Below are 22,783 nucleotides of genomic sequence, written 5' to 3' on the forward strand. Positions count from 1 at the left end.
CATGTGATTGGCTGCTTAGAAATTAAGTGTTAACGAGCAGTTGGACAGGTGTACCTAATAAAGTGGCCGCTGAGTGTATATATATATATATATATATATATATATATATATATGACTTGTCAAAACCCACGCATTTGACAGACAGAGACGGCATCTTAGAAGTTTGTGATCAATACTGTATGGTGATGTAACCAAGTGGTGTCCCATTTAATGGGTATGTTTTCACCACTTACCCCTTGGTTTCAAGGGCCAAGGGGTAGGGGTAAGATGGAGAAATGGGATTCAGCCTTACACTTATTACAGCAAGTTTTGGCTGGATGATAAAGTTCATCATTTGACATCCTTTAATCACATCAGAAAGACACACTAGACTCAAACCTTTCAGCTACTTATCTCAGACACAGTTCTGTAACTATGGACATTGACAGGTACAATTTTAAACTACTTTTTAAAACGTCTAAGAAAACGTAAAATGTCTCAGTATCAGCTTTAATGGCCAAGTGTGAACACGTACAGGGACCCTGACTCGGGCTTTTTGTTGCTCTTCAAGTACTTTCACATAAATAGTCATACGGTAAAAACAAGGACAACAAAACTGAAAAACGTACAAATAAACAATTGTATACAGAAAACATATAAGCATATGCATATACACACACATGTAAACAAACAGCTCTATGAGGATAGTAAACAGTAAGTAAGACAAGCTGGAATAAATAAAAAATATTAATATAACAGGTTGCTTATATCTGATATTGGTGGATATAACATATATTTACATGTGTTTAACACTATTTCACGTGTATATGTATATATATATAAATTAAATATAACACATATAATTTACTTGGTGGATACCAAGGTGGATGCTTGGAGTTACAGTTTATCTTTGGATAATTTATAACATTAAGTCTATTATGATCCACACACACACACACACACACACACACACACACACACACACGTAACATTAGCTAGTTAAATATTTAGCCAGGTAGCCTAACGTTATCGTTAACTTAAAAGGGCTAAGCTAATAAGCTAAACTGTCACACCAACACAACACAACACAACTAACTTTAATCGTTAAAATTGGACAGGTTTTAGGTATCTTACCTCTTCGCTGGGAGAGCACGGACATTTCTTTTTCAGGCGACTTCGGTTGACTAGATTTCCGGTGTGCAGCCTGAGAGTCTTGGCGTGGGTCAACAACATCTTCGCCTCACTGTTACTGTTGGTGTTGGTGTTTTGAGGATCCATGTGGCTCTCGGTAGCGAGCTAACACGTTGCTAATCGGTATCTGCTACGACGAAATGTGCGTTCACCGTGAAACCAACTGCTACTCTAACTCAAACAATAATGTACAGCCCCCCACAACTACTATAAAAACGATGTAGTCAGGATGACTTGCACTCAGTGTTGATTGACGGCTTGGTAGTTGCTAGTGGCTGTTATGGAAGCAAGCCGGTCGGTCAGGTCACGCCCATATGGAAGTGTCGGTGACTCTGTCCCGTAAAACCCGGTCAGGTAATCATGGAGTGATAATAATGAGCTACATGCATAAGGCGGAACAGATATATGGAATGGATTTTTTTTGTCAAATGCAGTTCCACTTTTGACCGCTAGATGGTGGTGTAGGGTTTGTAATTGTTTCCTCATGCAAAGATAACATCATGGACTGTTTACAGTTAATGGATGACAGTTAACGTTGTATGACAAACTGGATACTTCATACTCAAGTGCTGTACAATGCATGTACAATCTGCACCTGCACTAAGTATTTACTTTTCCAACTGGCCATTTAAAAACTGGATTTTACCCTCTGATGATAAATAAAGGCTTGCCTGATCTTATCTGCTACACCATAACATTACACTACACCATAACTACGTATTTGCATTTTCTGATACTTTCTACACCAGTACAACTACCCCACTTTATTCTGCTACTGTTGTATAGTTTCTATTTATATGTACTTCTATTATATTCAATTATATTAAAATAAATGAAATTGTATTTATAGTTTCAATTCATAATAAGAGTTTTCTCAAGACACTTTACAGATAGAGGAGGTCTAGACTCCACTCTATAATTTAAAAACACCCAACTATTCCAGTAATTACCCTAAGAGCAAGCGTTTAGTGCAACAGCGGCGAGGAAAAACATTTATTAGGGAGAAACCTTGGTTGATAAGGAAAACTTCCTTTTAGGGACAAACCTCGAACAGACCCAGGCTCTGGTAGGCAGTGTCTTACGGTACCGGTTGGAGTATCATAAAGAACGGGAATGGAACTATGACTAGAAATAGTAGTTGTAGTAGTTCTTATGTTAGTTTTTACTTTCTCTTTAAGCTGTCATTTTTTCTGTCCTTGTGCTGCTGTAACAACTGGATTTCCCTTCTGATGATAAATAAAGGCTTATCTGACCTCATACTTCCCTATATTATTTTACAGCAATAATTACCACTACTGCAAATAAAAAATGAATGAATAAACACACATTAATGTGCATGGCTTTCCAACTACTTCTGGGCATTTAAATTATCTATCTTGAATTTATAAAATATGCACACACTGTATTTTTTGATATATTACAAATGGATCTGTAATACCTTTGGCATTTGGTATACACACATCCATTTACACTGCTCAGCGTTCAAGATTTAGATAACATCCTCAGGTCAAGTGAACGCTGAAATTTGGAAGCAATCAAATAATAGTAGGGATGAGATGACTTTCAGTGCAAGAGAAAGTAAAAAACAACAACTTGCATCTTTCTTTAGAACGTTTTTTTTTTTAATTTTCTTACATCACAAACGACTCATACTTTTTAAAACTGTTTCCTCAGTAAACATAGAGGACACAAGGGTAATATCCTCTTTATTTTTGGAAGGAATTTGGGTGTTTTAGCAACTTTAGGGTGTCATGAACAGTAATTGAGTTGGAAATACAGTATATAGGAGAGCAGTTCAAAATAAATAAAGGAATAGTTTAAAAATAAATTCCAAGGTGGGTTACAAAGGTGTGACTTGGATTCAAGACTTCAGCAATTGTAAAAGTCCAAAAATGTAGGTGCTGCCTTTGTTAGGTGATTATTTCCTTTAAAAGGGATCCACAATGCAGCAGCAAATACTCAATTATGACACCCAAAACAAAAGCACCTTCCATGCTTTGGTTTTGGGTGACATGTTTGGAAAGCACAAAGAAGAGCGTCACTCCAGTAAATGCTTTAAAGAGCAAGATATTGAGTTTCTTTAAGAGAACATTCTTCTAAGTGTCTTTTTTTTTAAATAACATTATTCTGCCATGTGAGAAATCACATCTTAACCAGATGCAGAGCTGTTCCACTGTACCTGACCTCTTTGTGGACAAAAATAAGCAAGAACATAGTTTTTAAATGGTATCATTAGAGCGATGCATTATTATTTTACTTAATTTAACTTAATTGCACTGTTGTCTCAGTTGCAGGGCAGGGACAGGGCAGCAGAAAATTAAATTTCAGCAAAAGGACCACTTAAAAAGAGTATTCTTCTTGATGATGGGATAGATTTAGGGTTGTACAACACCCCACAGGATCAGAATCAATGTCCTCAAACATAACCATGACCCTGATGTTTCTGCTTTTGGTTTATGATGACTTTGAACAGTCTGTCTGTGTGTGTGTGTGTGTGTGTGTGTGTGTGTGTGTGTGTCTTGGAGTGTTGATGACATGTCATAGGAGGTGTGGTTAAGGAGGGAGGGTTGACTTCATGTGTGCACTTTAAGAGTACAGAGCAACTACAAGCTTCCCTGAACAAAAGGTTAACCTCCCAGGACATCTTGTGAAATACTGAATGTGAGCAGGTACGTTTCTTTGCATGCGTATTGAACAATCTCAACCCTCATGGTACTCTTTGTGCTTTTGCAATGTGGATTTTGCAAACATGTTGGTATGTGTTCCAAGCAATGAGTTTGAGAATACATCAGAGATAAGTGCAGAGAGGTAATACAGACACAATTTATCAAACTCTCTTGGTTTCAGCAAAACAACATTCAGAACGCTTTGAACAAAACAGCTGCACACAGCTGGAAACCAGACGAGGATTTAAAATGTTTTAATCTGGGTCAAAAACATAACCTTTCAGCACAGATGAAGGGGTTTGTGATGGAAACCATGTAAATGGCCAAAATGTGCAAGGCAGAAGGGGGTGGGAGGCAATGCTTCCATTTTTTAGTTTTGCTCTGCTCTGTGATTTAAACTTTTTATGTCTTTGCAGCAAGAAACTTCAGCAGCCACAGCTATGAAGTGCCTAGCTCTTTTCTTTCTTCTGATCCTCACCTGCATGACTCTGAGTCTTGCACAAGGTAAGTGGAACAGATCAGATTTTATTCACACCAGAACTGTGATATCATAATAGCAAATTGTGATTAGTTTGCAGATAAAACTGTGCTTTGAAAAAAAAAAAAGCTCAATGTGGGGCAAGTAACTGTTTTATCATTTTATACTGTAAGCTGAACTCAATATGTGGACCTGGCTCTGCATATGACTGTGGAAAATATGTGGAGTCACACTTTGACGAAATTTGGTTGAATTAAGGCTAGAATTGAAGAATCAAATGCATTTCACAATCCACATTCCTTTATACTTGTACTAAAGCCTCTCTTTCAGTGAGGTGAATTATTCTGCTCAAAACCATTCGTCACAGCACTTCATCCCAAATTGTAATCTGTCGCTATTATAGACCGCTTTCAGGTGGTAACTTTGGGACACACAAAAAAACAACATACATCATTTCAATTACTGTAAGTTAAATAGATAATTTTCATAAACAATTTCCCCTCAGTGAATTACAGCACAAATTGGGAATTTTAAATTGTAGAGGTGTTGTGTGGACATTGGAATAAAACTGACAGTTTCTTTATTGATACATAAAAATAGATTTTGTCATTCCTCTACTTTTTAACGTATTTAACATATGGCTCATCTCTACTTGTATAGGTAATTACTACAGGATACAGCTCAATAACCTTTTAGTAGCATCATTGCGGCATTTCATTCGGGGCCAGACCTAAACATTAAAAAAGAAGGATTTTAATGTAGCAGATGCAATATAACTTGGAGCATTGGAGAGAGGTGGACTGGCACATGAAAATTAGTTGCAAGTATACAGGTTAGATGATGTTTAATAGATCAACGTCAATCATAGTTATGACCCTGATGTTTCAGCTTTTGCACTACTATGACTTTCAACAGTCAGTGTGTGTGTGTGTGCATGCGCGCGCACAGGTACATGCATGTGTGTTAGTAAGAGAGAGAGCTAAAGAAATTACTTATCCTTCACTTCTGCACTTTTGTTAGTTGTTTGCTACAGAAATAATAATATCATAACATTTGATTAAATATGTGATTTGTTTGAACCATGATTACGTTTAATTCATATTATGTTTAATAATACACAAATTACAAATTATAGATCATATCAAGAATTTATTTTCATAAGCCTTGTAGTATATGGGCATGCAAATAAAAACAAACACAAAAACAAGAACTTATCAATGTTAAAATTGAGCTGTGTTGTTTTCTCTTTGGACCCTAACTAGAGTGTACAAATTGAGTATTTGCTTCATTTGAGTGACATTTTTAAGTGAGGCAGTATTATTTCACTCTTGCCCTCTGTAACTTTATTTCTCTCCAGGCACATTTGGCAACTGCTGTCTCGGCCATGTTGACGAGATTAAACAAAAGGCTAAGAAAAACATTGAAAGTTACAGGGTACAGGAAACAGATGGTGATTGCAACATGAGAGCTGTTGTGTAAGTAACTTATTTAGTTGGCTCTAAGCGAGGCTTTTGTTTTCCCACATTGTTGGAACTTCCCACAAAAAAATTTGGCAAAGACCAATGGAAAAAGAAACAATCCTGCTTACCAGAGCAGCACTTTTGAATGACTGGTGTCTTTAATTGTAAAACCTGTGCAGTGAGCTTGATAATATTTAATAATAATATTGACATGTGCAGGTTTCTGTTAAAGCACAAGAGGTCACGTAAAAAACAGTGGAGCATTTGTGCCAATCCAAATGAAAGTTGGGTCCAGGAGCTGATTAAGACTTTGGATATGAGGATGCAGAATTAGGTAAAACGTTGCACAACACACTCTCACAATATTGTAATTTAATGGCATACAATGAAACTCAATGACTGCGTAAATCTTCATCATGAAACGTTTGTCCCTGCAGACCACTTAAAGGAGAGAAACAAGAGAAGAATGGGAGAGAGGCGAGCAGATGTTTCACCACCCTCTCAGGCATCATATATCACATTTAACCACATGGATTATGTTTCAGTAGAGATATTTCCTGTGCTAACAGAGAATGTAAATCTACATGGTTAACAAAAACATACCATATCCTCAATGTTATTAGCCAGTATAGCAAAATTCATTTATATGTTTCTGTTCTTTTCTCTGTGATATACTGTATGTAGCACTTGCTAGGAATGAGCCACTGTTTGGCAGCTTTGAAATGTATTTGCAGTGTGTTTGTGCGCATTTGTATGATCATGTGTGTGTGTGTGTTTGTGTATGAGTGAGTGTGTGAACATTTTGGGGATAAGTTGAGAGAGTTTTTTTTTTCCGACAGATTTCCATATTTTTATATCAGCGTTTTAATTGTGCCATCCTTTATAAATTAAATAGGCAGAACAAACCAAACTCTGGTTTTCTAATAATATTTCAGGTAAAATACACTAAGCTCTGCTCGGATTGTGTAATGCCACGGTTGATTTTTTTTTGGGGGGGGGTTGCACCCTGTTTGGTGTCACTTTGTTGTCAGAGCGCTCGTAACTGTTTTCAGATTCAACTCACAGAGGTCAAGCAAAGCCATTGATCAGACTGTTTCATAAGACGTGAACTAAGAGATGCACCCTGTGAGCACAATATGAACAAAAATAATAACATGATCAGAATCAGATTTTGACACAGTGCTCCTGAACAAGAAAAGGACACAAAATTACATAATAATGTAGAAAACAAGTTGATATTGAGTAAGTAACCATAGTATTAAAACACAGCCAACACACGGTTAAACTGGGGCTTTTGAGGTTCCTGGACATTGAGCAGTTAAACATGTTCCTCCACTTCATAATCCAGCCTTGTCAAGAAGTGAAACTGTTTGTGTTTATGGCTTTAAAATGTTTCACCACTCATCAAAGACGCCATTCATTTGCAAGAACGAGATGAATGGATTGTGAAATGTCCTCAAACGTCATAAAAAAGTTCAAGGCATCAAGATTGCCTAGGGGCAAAGACATGTCCCATCTAATGCCCTTGGTTTGAATCCAGTTGCATGGGGGCAATTGTTGCATGTCATTCACTTGTCTCTCTGTTTCCTGTTAATATCTCAACTGCTAATAAAGTTCAAAAATGTTTTAAATTTGTTTTTGTTTTTAAAAATTAAGCTGTGGTCCAAGTCCGTAATAGTAAGAGTTTCATGCGGAATTTAATATATTTACAAAATGAAGCATTTAAAAAAACACTATTTAGTCAGTTGACATCCTTTCAGGCTCAGAAAATTGTTGAGAAAATTAGTTTGGACAGCTGTGAACTGAATCTCTTATGATCGGTTAGCAAACGTTTCGATATGATTCCTTTGTAATGAACCGTCACCTGCAATTACTGCTGCATGAGAGGTTGTTTAGATCTTGGTCCATCTGTGCCCTATTTAAAGACATTCTTTGTTTCTTGCCTTTCTCAAATACTATGGAATAAAGCAACTGATCATGCATTGATGAATGTAACCCAGGACCAAAGTTAGTGGTGCAAATACTGCTGACTTGAATCAACACATTCATCTTGCTCAGCAAAACAGTTTTGGGGTAAAAGTGAAACTCTTGAAGGACCATTCGTCTACTGGTGCTCAGGTTAGGTAGACCATAAAGTACCATACAGGATGGATACAATGATATAAACACATGTACTGTGTAATGTAATCCATTATAAGTATCCATTATTATAACTTTTTATTTATGAATTTTGTTCAAAACAGCCTCCCAAGTTGCACTCTCCTTCTGTAGAAAAGTAAATTGTCTATGTAGGGCAAAGTGGTAACTGTTTCGCAACCATTTTGACCGTGTTTTTATGAACTGAACAGATTTGTCTTTCATCCAGAGCTCAAGGTTGCTCTGGAACTGCCATAACAAACAAATGCTGACTTGCTTTGGGGGTTGATATTTTGACTCCCTATGATAATCACAGATGGTAAGGAAAGATAAAGACAAATAAAGAACAAAAAAGCAGAAGAGAAAATGTGTTATTTATATTGTTGATATTAATTTGACTCATCACTTTTTAAATTTTTTTAAGGGTTTGTTTTTGGATCAATGAAAGCATTATGTCAATTGACAAGCCACAGCAGCAATGCTGGTGTTGTCTAGAAGGAGGACCTGGCTAGTCCACACTAGTTAAACATAGTCCTCAGAAATCCACAGGAGTTTAAAATTACAAAACAAAGAAAGCAAAGGGTAACAGAAATTGCCAAAAAGACATGCATCTGGCGGAATTTGCAGCAGCATCAGAGCAATCCCGGAAGTGCAATGTCGCGGATATAGACCAACCTCAAAGTAAATTATTTACTCTGGTTTAAAACATCTTTCTGTCCCATTATGCATCAGTTTTTAGTTCATGATGTATTAACTCTCCTTTTAAATTTGTTTTGAAACAGAAGATACAGACAGCTATGGCTGGATGTTTCATTTCACTGTCACAAGAAACATTATTCACTGCTTCCTTAGCAATACAAAGGATGACCCTGCAGTTAAGACAGTACATGATAACAGTGTTTTTCACACGAGTGATATTAAGCAAGAACAGGTTTGCTACATAAACAGCAAGTCAAGACTCCTCCTCGGCACTCGTTGGGGCCTTGATAAATCATTTCTGTCTGCTCCTGCCCGAACAATGTGTACATACTGTATTTCTGTGGGAAAAGGCTGCGGCCTGGGGGTCCAACACTTAATTGCAAAATATAATGCTTATCATAGTGCCAACCACGCAACTAAAATATAGCAGGTCTGGGCACACACGGGCAGAATTGGCACTACATTGCAGGGTGACAGTAAAAGGCAACGAGTGACGCCTGGCCCACAGAGACTGTTGTACCCTGGAGGGGAATTCACAAGTGTGAGGTGAAGTGGAAGTGATGGACCTTTAGGTGGAGGAAGACCTTTTGACTTCACAGATTGGAAGTGTCACAGTCTCAAAAGAACTACCACCTTTATGGTTCATTAATTTGATAGAATTCACAACTACATGAATGCTTTGTAATTCAGTATCAGCTCTTTTACCGAAAGTACTTGAGATGGCTGCAAAATCAGTTTCTGCAAACTAGCTGAAGTGTCAAAGTGTTTTTTCAACTTCAGGGGTTATAAGACAGCAAGGAATTGTTCAAGAGTCCAGCGGAAATCACGTTGTAAACAGTTGAAATATTGGCTGAAGTCTTGTATACAGCAGAAAAAGACAACAGTATCCTACTGCAAAGAAAGATTTTTGAGCGGTAACTGTTTAAAATCATTGTTTGAAACTACTTTTATTCGGGTTAATTAATATGTCCCACTCATTGCTATAATTATTAACCCTACAGGTCAATGCTGTCGGCTGCGACAGGAGAAACAAATATTATATGTCACCTGTGTAAAGCTGGCCCCCCATGTCATCCAAAAAAGGTCAAAAACACTGCTATTTGTTTGGGCTACATTTGTGCTGTAAAATAATAATCGTTTGTGCTGTTAAGGATTTTAAGTAGTTAAACTTTACATTTTCTGGCCAGTGACATCACCCAGCCCCCCCATTAATGTCCAAATGTCCCCAAAATCGACTCAATCATTTGTGCTACGTTTGTGCTAATTTATGCTGTTGAAAAAACATTAGTGTTACTATATTATTTAAGTCATTATGCTTTATTACATGCGTGACATCACCCAGCCCCCCATTAATGTTTATATCTCCCCACGTTTGTGTTGATTGGTTTTGATGAGAGAGGACACCACAAACCTTTTAGCTAACTTTAGCGTATGGACTTACTATATTACTATATTAGTTGGATGATGACTATTTTATATATTTTTCCCTGATTGCCAACACCTAGAAGAACACTTTTCATAAGCCAAAAGTTTTAGTCATTATTGTTATCTGTGTGAATGCAATGCATTTATGTGAGATGTCATTTCCCTTTAGTCTTTTCTTTTGTCATTATAGTTATATAACAATTCATACATTCATGTGAAAACCTTTCAGCTTGCATATCCTGATAGCTAAGGTTCTCCTGAAAATAAATGATGTCTATAACTTGATCATGCATAACAGGGTTGAGGTTGTACAAGCATTATTACACAAGAAGACAAGGCAAACCAAATTTGGGAAAACTAGCTTAGACTTAATACAGAGTAGCATGAAGTTCAGGCAAGTTTTAATGAAGCAATTATGACAGTATTGCCTTAAAACATGTGCAAACATTAACACAATATTTTAGCACTCAAAATAGATATTTAAAAAATGAGATTAAAATTGTGCAAAATGTAAACTAATCTGTGCACTTCAAACTTTTTGTGACAATCAGAACATTTGCATAATATTTCAAACGTTTTAATTAAATGTCTACATTAAATGAAGGCATTTTAGGCATCAGTTGTTCAGAACACACAAACATTTAAGTTAGCTGCAGACTGGTTTTACATTTTTCTCTTTTGATCTGGCATCAATTGGTCCTCATTTTGTAATATGAATTTCTGTCACCTATGCATGTTCTCAGTGTCTATTTTAAGAGTTAGGATTATCTGTAACCCTGGATTAGTTCAGTAGATGTATGCACTGACTAAATGGGATTGGAAGATGCTGATAGCCATACAGTGATTGAGGAATGGTGTGCATCAGTAGGCTTTTGTTGTAATCAGAACACAAAGTCTTAACTAATCACCTAGGAGAGGTGACCTAGTCCTTAAAATATAATTGATTTACACTGTGGGACAGAAGAACCATACAACTTCGACCTCAACCTCCATTTGTTTGCCATTTCAGTCCAGCATTGCACAACACAACTTGAGTATTTCTCAACATGTTACATGAAACCTCACCAATTCAGTGAAACTGAACTGACTGAAGGAATGTAAGCAAGCTAGTGGACACATGTGAATGTGATAAAGTGACACAACTAAAGCAAGTCCAGTGCAGTGATTTCTCATTAGAGTACAGCACAGACAGCCGAGGGATGGTGTTTGTTCACAGGACATACAAACCACGTCTTTGGGCTCCTGTATTCATCAGGGTGAAGTATTGAATAACCCACAGCCTCCACTGACCTTCTCTTCTGGACCCTATGGAGAAGGATTCGGTAGGTCCCAGTCAATGGGCTCCTACAGTCTAAGCAGGGATTGTTTTGGAAATGAGCTGTCCCAATACCCAGATCTGACAGCAAACTCTTCACCTGCTGCTCCTCCGCACACAGAGCCTGGTTGGCCTGGGCAAAGTGTGCCGGGGACAGGGGCAACAAGACATACGGACGAGGGTACTCAATCCCCTGCAGCCAAGTACTGTTTGTAATCTCTGTGAGGGACAGGCGATCAACAGGCACAGGCCGCAGCATGCCCTTAATAACTAGCTGGCATGATACGGGCACATAAGGAGGGATACTGAAGGCCCCCTGAAGGATGCAGCGCTTCAACTTTCTCAGTTTGTCCCCATAAAAGGGCATGGTGGCCGTCACCATGAAATACAAGAGAATACCTAAAGCCCAGGTGTCTGAATAGCGTCCAATGTAACCTTTATCCTTAAACAGTTCAGGAGCAGCGTATGGTGGTGAGCCACAGAAGTTGGTGAGGAGCTCATCAGAGCTACTCTCTGTGCTGAAGCCGAAATCTCCGACCTTGATGCAGTAGCTGGTGGTGTAGAATATGTTCTCCGCCTTAAGATCTCTGTGGACGATGTTGTTGTCATGCTGAAATAATACAATAAATGGGAAAAATCTCAGGAGGGGTTCCGTTGTGACATTTTAAATTGACTTTTTAGGGAAAGAAAGGGTTAATAATCTCTCTAAAAAAAAAGGGTGCCTGGGTGGCTCACTTGGTAGAGCAGGCACCCATAGAGGTTCGCTCCTTGATGCAGCGGCCAGAGGTTTGACTCCGCCCAGTGGCCCTTTGCTGCATGTCACTCCCTATTCATGTCTTTAGCTGTCCTATATAATCAAAAGCCTAACATGCCTACAAAATTATCTTAAATAAATAAAATAAATATCATTGTTCACATTTGTCACATGGAAATATTAAAGCAGTGTACAAATAGCATGCTATCAAGTATTGCAAAGGCCACTATGTTAATCTGATAGTTATAGTTATTAGATACTTTTAGTTGAGATTTTGTGGAAAAGACATTTCAACATAACATTTGAAACATAGTTGGAACCTATTGCCATGTTTTAGATGTTTGACTTGTCAGCTGTTCCACCAAAGAAAGACTCCCCTCTGAACTTCTCAGATGGTTTTTATCTAAACAACTGTTCTTGGCTCAAAGAGGTACAATGATCCAGTGCTGTATTTCACAACAAAAGTAAAAAGCCAGGAACAAAAGAACTTTGTGTTTTCTCCCATTTCATTATTATCTCATGGCCCCTCAGATTTATTATATTATTATATTTGTTGTGACTTTTTGGAGGGGTCCAACAGCTACGTTGGACTAAACTACCAGTATATGAATTAGCTAAATCTAGCTCCACTTTGACCAGATACAATGTTACCATGGTTGCCAACACATTAATGCATCACTATTAATGATCAAATAGTGTTCCATATAACACTAACATATCACAGGGGGCATTTTTCAAGTACATTTTGCTGAAAACACTTCAGTACTTATAGAGAAGTTAAGATTGTGAGTGGAGTATTTTTACACAATTGCACTGGTATTTTTATTACTGAAGTAAATGGACTGTAAACTTCCTCCAACACTGATTATTATTATTATTAGTATTGTTATTATTAGATTTAACGTTTTCATTCTGAAATAAAAGTCCTTAATTATGGGGCCTTCTGTTGGTCTATAAAACAATGATCACAATGTCCATGGTTTAAGGCTTTGTTGCATGTCATCTCCACTAATTTCCTGTCACCTCTCTACTAGCCACGGTCAAATTGAAGGCAAAAACATCAAAAACGTGTATGTAAATAAACTTCAAATTAACATGGTTAAAACTTTTACTGTTTAAGCCTTTAAACAATTAAACATGGCCTCAAATTCACTTTTGATTTCACTTTTTCACTTTGAAAGACTCAATCCTGTGAATGATGAATACCTCACAGACTGAGCACAACGCTGTGCAGTAGATGATGATTAAGACTGACACTCAGGCTCACCAAGTGTTTAACAGCAGAGATGACTTGTGCAAAAACCAGCTTGGTTTCCAGGTCGTCAAGCTTCCCCCTGGTGGTGATTCGGGAGAACAGGTCTCCACTGCTGCCGTACTCCATCACCAGATACAGCTTCCTGCTGGTCTCCATCACCTCGTACAGTCGCACTATGTTGGGGTGGCACAGCTTCTCCATGCAGCTGATCTCTGAGGAAATCATCGGCTGGCTCCTCCTATCCAGGCGTGGCTTGTCTATAATTTTGATAGCAACTCTCTCTGAGACAGGAGAAGAGAGAGGATTAGATGTCAGTGATGGATTTAGAGAGGGTCTAACAAGGTGACAGGTCAAAATAAGGACAGACATACTTAAGAGATTTTAAAACGAGACTGTTACATGCACACGACGAGAAGGCTAAAGAAACGTATGTCTGGCATCTCATTTCATTAGAAGATTGTGGCAGGATTATTCTAAGGTATGACAAAAATGTGACTAAGAACCAAGAAACATCCAACTGTTTGATCTGCACACACATGCACAAGATAATCTATTTCAACAGAAAATTAATGCACTGCATGGGTCGAGCATGTCTACATAACAGAAAAGACTGAAGTGTGGCTGCCCACAGGACAGGAGGGAATGTGCTTCCTGTTACTTTAAAAAGATTACAGTTATAGAAGTGATATTGACGCAAAAACAGATGTACATTTTCCTTTTTTACTTGCAAGTTTTTCCTTGATTTAGGAAGGTTGATGGGAGAATTTATCTGGATGCTACAAAAAAACAGCTGTTTATAAATTAAAAAAAAAAAAAGAGCAAAAATTTCATTTCTGACCTTTCGTCAAAGCGTGGATGCCCAACCTGACTGTGGAGAAATTTCCCTGTCCAACCTCTCCACGGAGCTCATAGAAGCCAACTCTTCGACCGAGCATCAGGTCGTTCATGATCCTCTCGTTGTTGGCCATGTCATAGACGACCCTCTCAAACGGCAATTGTCTGATTCTCTCTGCTTCGCTCAACCGTGGGATGGCACACATGGCGGCAGAGGCTGGGGGCTTCTTGGCTGTTGTTTGCACCACTGGAGACTCATGTTTGGATTTTTTGCTCACTTTTTGCTTTGGCCATAGGCTTGCTTTGATGGCTTAAAAATAAAATTTAAGAAGGTTTTAAGAAACAACATAGAATTTAAAAGCAGCACAGAGATTTGGGTTTGGGGTTTTTCAGATTTCTGCTTTAAGTCACATTGTTCCCTGAGCGCTTTCAGAGTCAACTCACTGAGGTCAAGCCAGTAAATGATAGGATATGAACCACAGAACAAACATGATGGGGATTGTTCCACAACAGTCTTCCATGTATGGAGCATTGACCACCATGGTACAAATGTGATTAAACCTTTGGCCTCTTTCAAATCAATCCTTACAAAGTTTAATTTTAGTTAGGGCTTAGTTTATAAGTTGTTGATGTCTGTAACGAGGCAAATAATAACTGATTATGTAGATGTTAAGTTAATGGCAAATATTTTAATATTTAATAATCTCTCTAAAAAAAGATTGATCTCTCTTTTTTTTAATATTTATAAATATTTACGATTGTTGTATCCTTTGTTTCAGACATGCAGTGTACGCATGAACTGACTTGATGAAAGGGAAGTTCTCCTTTTGACATTTTATTTGACAAACTTCCAACACCTTTTTGGGGGCTGTTTTTTGTGACTAGGTATGCTGATGATATATGCTGATATCATCATTTTCAACATGTTTGTTTTTATTTCTATAATGATGGATAAAAGCCTGATGTGTCAACCTTTCCTGTTTTTTTCGGTTCACGTGTTCTTTCAAGTCTCAGCACTTTTTCTTGGCCAAAGCGTTTTCCCAAAAATTACTTTGAGTATCCAGTTTCTTTTGTTTCACAGGAAACTCTTGATTGAGGTTTCAGAATCACACAAAGAGAAATTAACAACAGGGTCAGATGTCGGACTGTTTATTCGTCAAGGCTTAAGCTCTGTGTGGACGTCTTGCAGATCAGGGGTCATCAACATTTTTTAGGCCAGGGAGTCGGACTGAAAGAGAGACGGAGCAGGAACCCCCTACAATATGTATTATATAAAATGAAGTTGCTTATTAAATTCATCCTTAAATAACATGTAGGGAAGCCTAATTCATATTTGCTAATAAAATGTTGGATTCATGTTAAGACTTCAATTCTTGAAAAAACTTAGGAGGGCCCCCTGCATTGACTCTGAGGACACCCTATGGGTCCCGGACCCCCTGTTGAAGATCCCTGTTGTAGAGCAAATATAACCTCTTCAAGTTGCAGAACGTTGGACGAACGGGTGCTGAGTTAAATAAAGTAGCCAATGGTTGATAACATTGATACCTAACATTAAACTTCTGTAAATCCACAGTGCACCATACTATTGTCAAGCCAGCTCTTCTATTCTTGTGTTTTTTCATAGCTTAAAGTCACAAATAAGAATAAACAATTCTCCTCATCTCTGATCCCCGCAGTACTCAGAATCACACCTGACCCAAAACATCCACTCTACTTCACCCCCCTTCCTTCTGGACGCAGGTGTAAACTAGAGAAATACCCGTTTAAGCAGGAGCTTTGTTCCCACAGCCATAAAAGCTTTAAATAAGAAACCTCCTCTTAAAACAGTATGCACTGTATGTCTTACTTGTTTGTACTGTATGCACCTTCTCTGGAAAATAATTTCGTCATTGAGGACAAATAATAAACTAATACTGTGCCTCCCCCTGGTCATTGTGGGCTAAATTTGGCCCCTGTCAGGCTTAAAGGGCCCAAGATTACTGGCTTAGTTTAGAAACAGTATTAGTCTGTCAACAACAAACAGACAGAATTAGAATACTTAAACATTTCATAATTATTTTTGTTCTGTTACTGCTCCACTTTCTAGTATTGTATGTATTTTAATGTGTTCTGCACGTTACTTGCTGTATGCATTTAAACATAAAGCACTTTACATTTACATACAGTGGCAAAATATCTAAATAACATTGCCTTGTTGCCAAGAATAAAAAAATGTAGGGCTTACACAACCATTTTTTAGTTTGAATGAGCTAAAAGTAATAAGGCTAATATGGCAGATTTTCCAAAGGGCTTATTTTGACTTTAGTGAGTGTTAATACATATTTTACTGTAGCCTAACAGATTGGGTAGAAGCCATTGATAGGAAGTTGTTTTGGGTTGCTAGGTTATGAAGAATACCTCTGGTTGGTCTTTATCCTTTCTATTAGGAAACAATGTAGTATATTATTGGCAAACCATAAATTCATGCTAATATAGGTTTTCACTTTCTGAGCTACAAAGTATTTTAACTTGTCAATTATAGGCAAAGCATATGTCATGCTGGAGGACAAACACAAGAAACTGGTTTATTAGTCACTTAACCCCAAAGTTAAAAGCATACGTAAATGATATATTGGCCATTAATGAAGCCATAAATTACTGCTTATAAACCCCATCTGAAGAGTATCTATAAGAAAGTAGAATCCACATTTCAACATTTTCTGCAAACGTTTCTAAATATTTGCAGACAGAAATATTAGAAAAGTATTTTTACCTGGGAGCTGCAAGTCCTTCATGTCTGTCTCTCTGGTTCACCTGACTGTGACCGTGAGTGAGGGAAGCCTCTGAGGACTAAATCGCTCCTCACAATCCTATTAACGCTGTGTATTATTGGACTCCGGGTTATCTGACATAGACTACAATGATGGAAATGCTGCATACACCCTTTTTTTGTTGTAATTTACCTAAAGATTTGGAATATAACTTTTAAATATATGTGCTCAGAATGGTAAATGTAGAGCATTTAGCATTAATGTTGGTATTAATTTGGAAGAAAATAAGAGACGTAAATATTTAAATACTAACATTACTTAATACTACTTTAAAAAATATATTTTATTTGAAAACCATGTATCTGAATATATTGGTTCTGAGTTCACCTGTTTGAAATTAAAATGTGAATTTACTTGATTTACAATTTCACTAGCTGAATTTGGATATATTTGTTATATTCTTTTTTCAGTGGTCACAAATTCAAATCTCAAAATTCAAGAAATTTCCAATTTAAATTTCAAAGAGGTGAAGTCAGAACAAAACAAAATCAGATACAGTACATGTTTCACGGGTAAAATGTTTTAATATTTAGTATTCAGTGCCTGTTCAAATTAAATTACTTTTGTCTTTTAGTTTCTTCCATTCATTTCCCTCAGGAGTGGGTGGGGACCAAAACAGGACCCTGCAAACAAACCTTTTGAACCCCCCCACCCCCTTGCCCATCAGTACCAAAACCAAGAACAGTTTTTTTCCCGACTGCAGTGGGTCTGGTATCCCCACTGACAGACTCTTAACCCCCCACCCTCAGTCACTACACTTCATATTAAAGTATTCATTTTATGCTTTTGGGCTTTTCCCTTTATTGTGTTATATATCTCTGTTGTGCACGTTATAGGTTTACAAAGTGAAAAAAAGCCTAAAGTCCATCTCCAACAGAAAACACTGTTAAGCTCACCTAGCTGCTAGCATGGCACGCCCTCATACTGTGCTTCTGACTGGGTAGTAGTCCTTACCTAGGTACTGTGCGTGTGTGACTCCCAACAAAGATGGAATAGTTGTGTGAGGCCTCACTCTGAAACTGAAACAGAGAGCTCAACACACAGGGTGAAAAGAGGAGTTGCAGTAATGTGCATTACAACAACAAAAATTATTTTTTTATTTAAACAATGTAAACCTATTCTGATATATATCCTCTTAATACAATTATGAACCAGAAAATAAGCATAATATGAGCACTTTAACACACATGCTGAACTATTACCCCTGACCATTGCACATATTATAGGCTACATGCTATGAACTTTTGCAAATCCCCTGATCAATATTTTTTCACACCCTGTACTAAACCATGTAGTAATTCTTCTTTCCGTTCCTAAATACTTTAGAGACACCGATAACTAAATTTCATAAGTGTGTAATATTATTGTCACACTGCGTAAACAAACGATTTTATTATACTGTATACATACAGTATTATTTTCAAAGGAAAGAGGACACTCCTTTACTATCAACATACATCTCCTCACTGTCTTTATCGTCAAGGCAACTTTCTTTGATTGACGTTTATTTCTAGCCAATTGCCAGAGCTTGGTAAACATTCTGGCCAATCAATAACGAAGATTAGTTGGCGGGAGAGGAAAAGGCAGGGCGTCATTGTGACTGGCTGACAAATCAGCGCAGGCCCCTCACCGAAAGGCCGGAAACACATGCTGCTGGCGTGCTGTTGTATGATGTTGTCATCTGTGACATGGTGGTAGAAAACGGTAGTTAATTGTGTGATTTTTGAAGTAAAACGCTCGGGTTAAAAACGGAGAATGGCAGAAACAGCGGCTACACCTGTCACCCCCACGGAGCCCGACCCTGACCGGTGTGTGAGTGAGGAGGAGAGCCGCGGGGCCGAGGTCGAGGAGGAGAACACCCAGCAGCACACAGGCCCCGCAGCCGCCGTGAGTCACAGCCGACTGTCCAAACTCCCGCTGGCCCGCATCAAAGCGCTCATGAAGACCGATCCAGACGTGTCGCTCGCCAGCCAAGAGTCTGTGTTTATCATCGCTAAAGCCACGGTAAAAATAACAACGAAGGAAGTCCTGCATTAACCGAATACTTCACATGCTTACACAATGTGAACAGCAAGCTAGTTCATATACGAGTCTTCAATCTTATTATGATTCTTCTCTAATATATAATCAATATAGAATGTTTAGTAAAACTCCAGCAGCAAAGTGGCCTAAACCTCTCAAGATGCGCACAAAACCAGCAACCATTGAACCTTTACGCTCTTATCAGTGCACCTTTATCAGGAGAGTTGTGCTCCAATTACATTTACAATATACACGTGTAAAGCTTAACTTAACGTCCCATTTTTTAAGCAGCTCAACACAAAACAATGGACCTTGTGCTTTACAGCAACAGACATATTGTATAGTGATGTCTTATAAAGTGAGAACCTGAGCAGAATGAATACAGCAAGGTAAGCCAGGGGAAGAAGCATGTAAAAAGTCAGGAATGTGACAAACGCTGTGCAAATCAGGTCCCATTTCTTTTGGGTTCATTTGGGCTCAGGTCCATATCCATATTGGTGGGAAAATATCAGTTATTACGATTAGTTTCTGAATTTGTTTTAGTTTAAAAACATTAGAATATTAACGTGTTTCTTTCTTCCAGGAGTTGTTTGTTGAGATGATTGCCAAAGATTCCCTGGTGTACGCCCAGCAGGGGAAGAGGAAAACTTTACAAAGAAAAGATTTGGGTAAGTGCTAAAGTACTAAAGTTTATATGGTGCCTGATTTTTGTAGAGGAAAGTAGATTGTTAACATGTCCACTTGGATGTTGTAAAACTTGTATTTAATAGTACATATGTATAGAAACCTAGAAGGTCTATAAACCAGTTTTGACTTTTATATCTCCCATTTCCCTTTTTTTTTTTACCTTTCTGTTAACAACAGACAACGCAATAGAGGCCATAGATGAATTTGCATTCCTTGAAGGTAAGGCTTGCTAGGACAATATAATTTTAGGGTCTTTTTATGCCTGATTATAATTAAATTCACCTTTTTAATAGGTTGAATGCATGTGTAAAATGAGAATACCACAGACGTAACTAGGGTTGGGTACCAAAATGGCACCGGGTCCGACGTAAACCGTAGTAACAAGACCGATAACGAAAATGTTGGTTTGCAAGTTGTTTTTTCAAAAGCATTGGTGCACAGGACACTACGTTACCGTTAGCTAGTAGCTGGATTAAACACAGATGTTAGAATGCTGACAGCTTACGTAAAGTGGTGTTAAGTGTGACTGTATTTTGTTCAGGCAGCTGTCACCGTCAGAAAAACAACACAGATGGTTCGTTTAGTTGGAACTCGCCAGCCTTGTGGTGCATTTTAAGTTATTGTAAAATATGCTTTTCCCTTCTGGTGCTTGTTTTTGTCATTTACCAGCAGTTAACTGGTGAAATATTATATACATTAAAAACATATTATATATATTTTGGCTCAGGCAACCGCACCGTTTTTAAAAGTATTGCTTTAGCACCGGTATCAAAAAAAGAGATACCCAACCCTAGACGTAACATAATCATGCTCATGTACGAACACATAATATAGACTTTAACACTTTTTTTTTTTAAATTCTTTGTACCAATACACATTGTTCTAATTCTTTTGTTTATCTTTTCTGTAGGTACACTAGATTAAAAGCTGCTTCAAAGGACGAGAACATTAAATATCTGCAACCATCAAAGAAACTTTCCATCACAGAGACACGATTTGTTGTGAAAACCTGTTACTTTTCTAGGTCAAACTCTCAAAATGGATAATTAGAAATTTGCTGTTTTCTACAATGTGCCATTAAGAATTTTCATGCTTAACTTTGGAGACATCAGTGGTAATGTGTACATTTTTTTGTAAATATTTGTGAAATACTACTGTACAATGGAATAAATGTAAGTTTTAAGCAGTGTCTTTTTGAATGAAACAGTCAGTCTTCATCAGTTTGTCACATCCCCATTTGCAAGATAAATGTTGAACATGATCAATGTTAAAATAGCAGTTTATAAGGGCTTGAGATTTTCCACGTTGGCAAAGAAGGTGAATAACTAATAACTATGCCATGTATTACTTTATCAGCTTTACTTTTTCAGTCCCAGGCTTGACTGATGATTATTATTATTATTATTATTATTATTATTATTATGACATGCTGAGGACAGCCCTGCTAACAATTTTCACTATCCACATTCCTTGCTCTTGAATATACCTGTAATTTTTGCAACTTGTAGCTGCACTTTTCTCCTGCTATTCACCTTTTCTGTTGCTATTTTTTTGAGTTAAATTTCTCAGCTCACCCACAACCTCACAATAAATACTTTGGAGTTTTATGGAAGCAGGAGGTGAATAAACCTTTTCAGGTTTATTATCAGAAGACATTAAAAGCAAGTAGGGTGAATCAATCTGTCTCAGAAATGACGGCAAGATGTTTCTAGGTGAGATGCAAGCAACGTTCACACTCAGTTGAGAAACCACATTGTTCTAGATTACAACATTGTATAACTTCTTCCTGTCTTCCTGCTCAACAGCTCAGGTGGATTATCTTTAACAATCTGCACCAAGTGCGTCAACACCTCTGTCCAAGGTGCTGATCCTGGGACCTCCAGGGATGCAAGAACTATCCAGGGTACTGCCCTTGTTGACAGGTTTAAAGGAAGGCTCCCTGCTACTTAAAATGACGAGATGTAATCTTGACTGACTGGATTTTCTGCGTTAAACCGATTTTATAATAGGAAACCTGGCAGCGAATTCTACTTTTGTTTATTCTATCTTTTCAGGACACCACTCTGGTATTTATCTTTTCCTTTTGGTCATTTCAATTGGTATTGCGATATTGATTATGAATTTTGTGATATTGATATTTTTTAAACATGTACAAAAGTTACGGGAAAACATTAAAATAGATTCATAACAAATTTGTTTTCTTACAACCAGAGGTTTATTTATCATTAGGCAAAAGTAGGCAATTGCCTTAGGCCCCAAGCTACCAAGGGCCCCGTAAAACGCCTCATAAACTTATGGTTACGATTTGTTGTCTTACTTTTCACCAATTAATTATATCTCTAAACATTGATTTGCTAAAGTATGTCAGACTGTTAAATTCATGATGAGAAACTCTGCCCAGTCCCCACTACATTGGACTATTCCATTATCTTACTGCCTGTGTTTGTTTGTAAACAAACGGCTCAGCGTGCTGTAAGCTGGAGGCCACAAACGGTTGGAAAATGACGGGAAGCTTCCGAAGTGGTTCTGAAAAAAGGAAGAAGCGGGAAGAAAGCAGAAAGTTTTTAGCAAAACTTTCAAAGGTAACAACCTTTTTCAAGACGGCTACTGACAACACTAACATTAACGTTACTAAAGAGCAGCAAGAAGCCAGTGCTTGCACTAGCAATGCTGACACTGATGAAGAGTAGTGTCAAGTTGCTGGGGTCTACGTACGAGACAGGATCCTTCAAATGGAGATGGTTACGGAACTGCTGCTTTCACTGTCCATGATGATAACTATGGCAATGACGAAGATGGTGACACACATAATACTCCGCAACTACACCCCGTGAGTAGCAGTCACCCTAGTCAATGTGTTATGATTGAAGATGATCCAGCACTCTGGCCGAAACAGCTGTCAGACAAAGAGCACGTCTTTCTCAGATAAATAAGGACTGAAAAGGGGGAGAACAAGGGTTGTGGAGGGCCCCATTCCTGTGTTTGCCTTAGGCCTCAAAATGACTAAATCCGCCGCTGCTTACAACACAAGGTTTATTTCATTTGATTGTCATATTGGACTGGTACAACATG

General features: G+C 37.8%; 4 protein-coding genes and 1 long non-coding RNA gene across 5 annotated transcripts in view; 2 read left to right on the top strand and 3 right to left on the bottom strand.

The window, feature by feature from the left end:
• The window catches only part of gclm (glutamate-cysteine ligase, modifier subunit), a 9,437-nt gene extending 7,917 nt beyond the window's left edge, over nucleotides 1-1,520 (bottom strand). The window contains exon 1 of the mRNA XM_034882071.1: nucleotides 1,114-1,520. Within this exon, the coding sequence (XP_034737962.1) occupies nucleotides 1,114-1,257 (144 nt within the window). The 5' untranslated portion in view covers nucleotides 1,258-1,520. The remainder of the gene's footprint in view (nucleotides 1-1,113) is intronic.
• The window catches only part of LOC117950732, a 259,475-nt gene extending 239,083 nt beyond the window's left edge, over nucleotides 1-20,392 (bottom strand). The window contains exons 1-2 of the long non-coding RNA XR_004657981.1: nucleotides 20,264-20,392; nucleotides 2,815-2,816 (exon numbers count right to left, since the gene is read on the bottom strand). This is a non-coding gene — a long non-coding RNA (uncharacterized LOC117950732). The remainder of the gene's footprint in view (nucleotides 1-2,814; nucleotides 2,817-20,263) is intronic.
• Nucleotides 3,736-6,387, top strand: ccl25b (chemokine (C-C motif) ligand 25b). Its single transcript, XM_034882075.1, has 5 exons — nucleotides 3,736-3,831; nucleotides 4,253-4,340; nucleotides 5,672-5,789; nucleotides 5,994-6,108; nucleotides 6,212-6,387. The coding sequence occupies exons 2-4, from the start codon at nucleotides 4,277-4,279 to the stop codon at nucleotides 6,106-6,108; spliced, it is 297 nt and encodes a 98-aa protein (XP_034737966.1). The 5' UTR covers nucleotides 3,736-3,831; nucleotides 4,253-4,276; the 3' UTR covers nucleotides 6,212-6,387.
• On the bottom strand, nucleotides 10,436-17,062 carry LOC117950724 (serine/threonine-protein kinase NIM1). Its single transcript, XM_034882061.1, has 4 exons — nucleotides 16,945-17,062; nucleotides 14,197-14,502; nucleotides 13,371-13,639; nucleotides 10,436-11,959 (listed from the first exon to the last, which is right to left on the bottom strand). Exons 1-4 carry the CDS (start codon nucleotides 16,964-16,966, stop codon nucleotides 11,207-11,209), a joined length of 1,350 nt encoding a protein of 449 aa, XP_034737952.1. The 5' UTR covers nucleotides 16,967-17,062; the 3' UTR covers nucleotides 10,436-11,206.
• pole4 (polymerase (DNA-directed), epsilon 4, accessory subunit) lies at nucleotides 18,607-20,906 on the top strand. The gene is made up of 4 exons (XM_034882072.1): nucleotides 18,607-19,006; nucleotides 19,608-19,692; nucleotides 19,889-19,930; nucleotides 20,622-20,906. Exons 1-4 carry the CDS (start codon nucleotides 18,758-18,760, stop codon nucleotides 20,633-20,635), a joined length of 390 nt encoding a protein of 129 aa, XP_034737963.1. The 5' UTR covers nucleotides 18,607-18,757; the 3' UTR covers nucleotides 20,636-20,906.
• Nucleotides 20,907-22,783: the final 1,877 nt, after the last annotated feature.

This window comes from Etheostoma cragini, chromosome 9 (genome assembly GCF_013103735.1).
Source record: "Etheostoma cragini isolate CJK2018 chromosome 9, CSU_Ecrag_1.0, whole genome shotgun sequence".
Lineage (NCBI taxonomy): Eukaryota > Metazoa > Chordata > Actinopteri > Perciformes > Percidae > Etheostoma > Etheostoma cragini.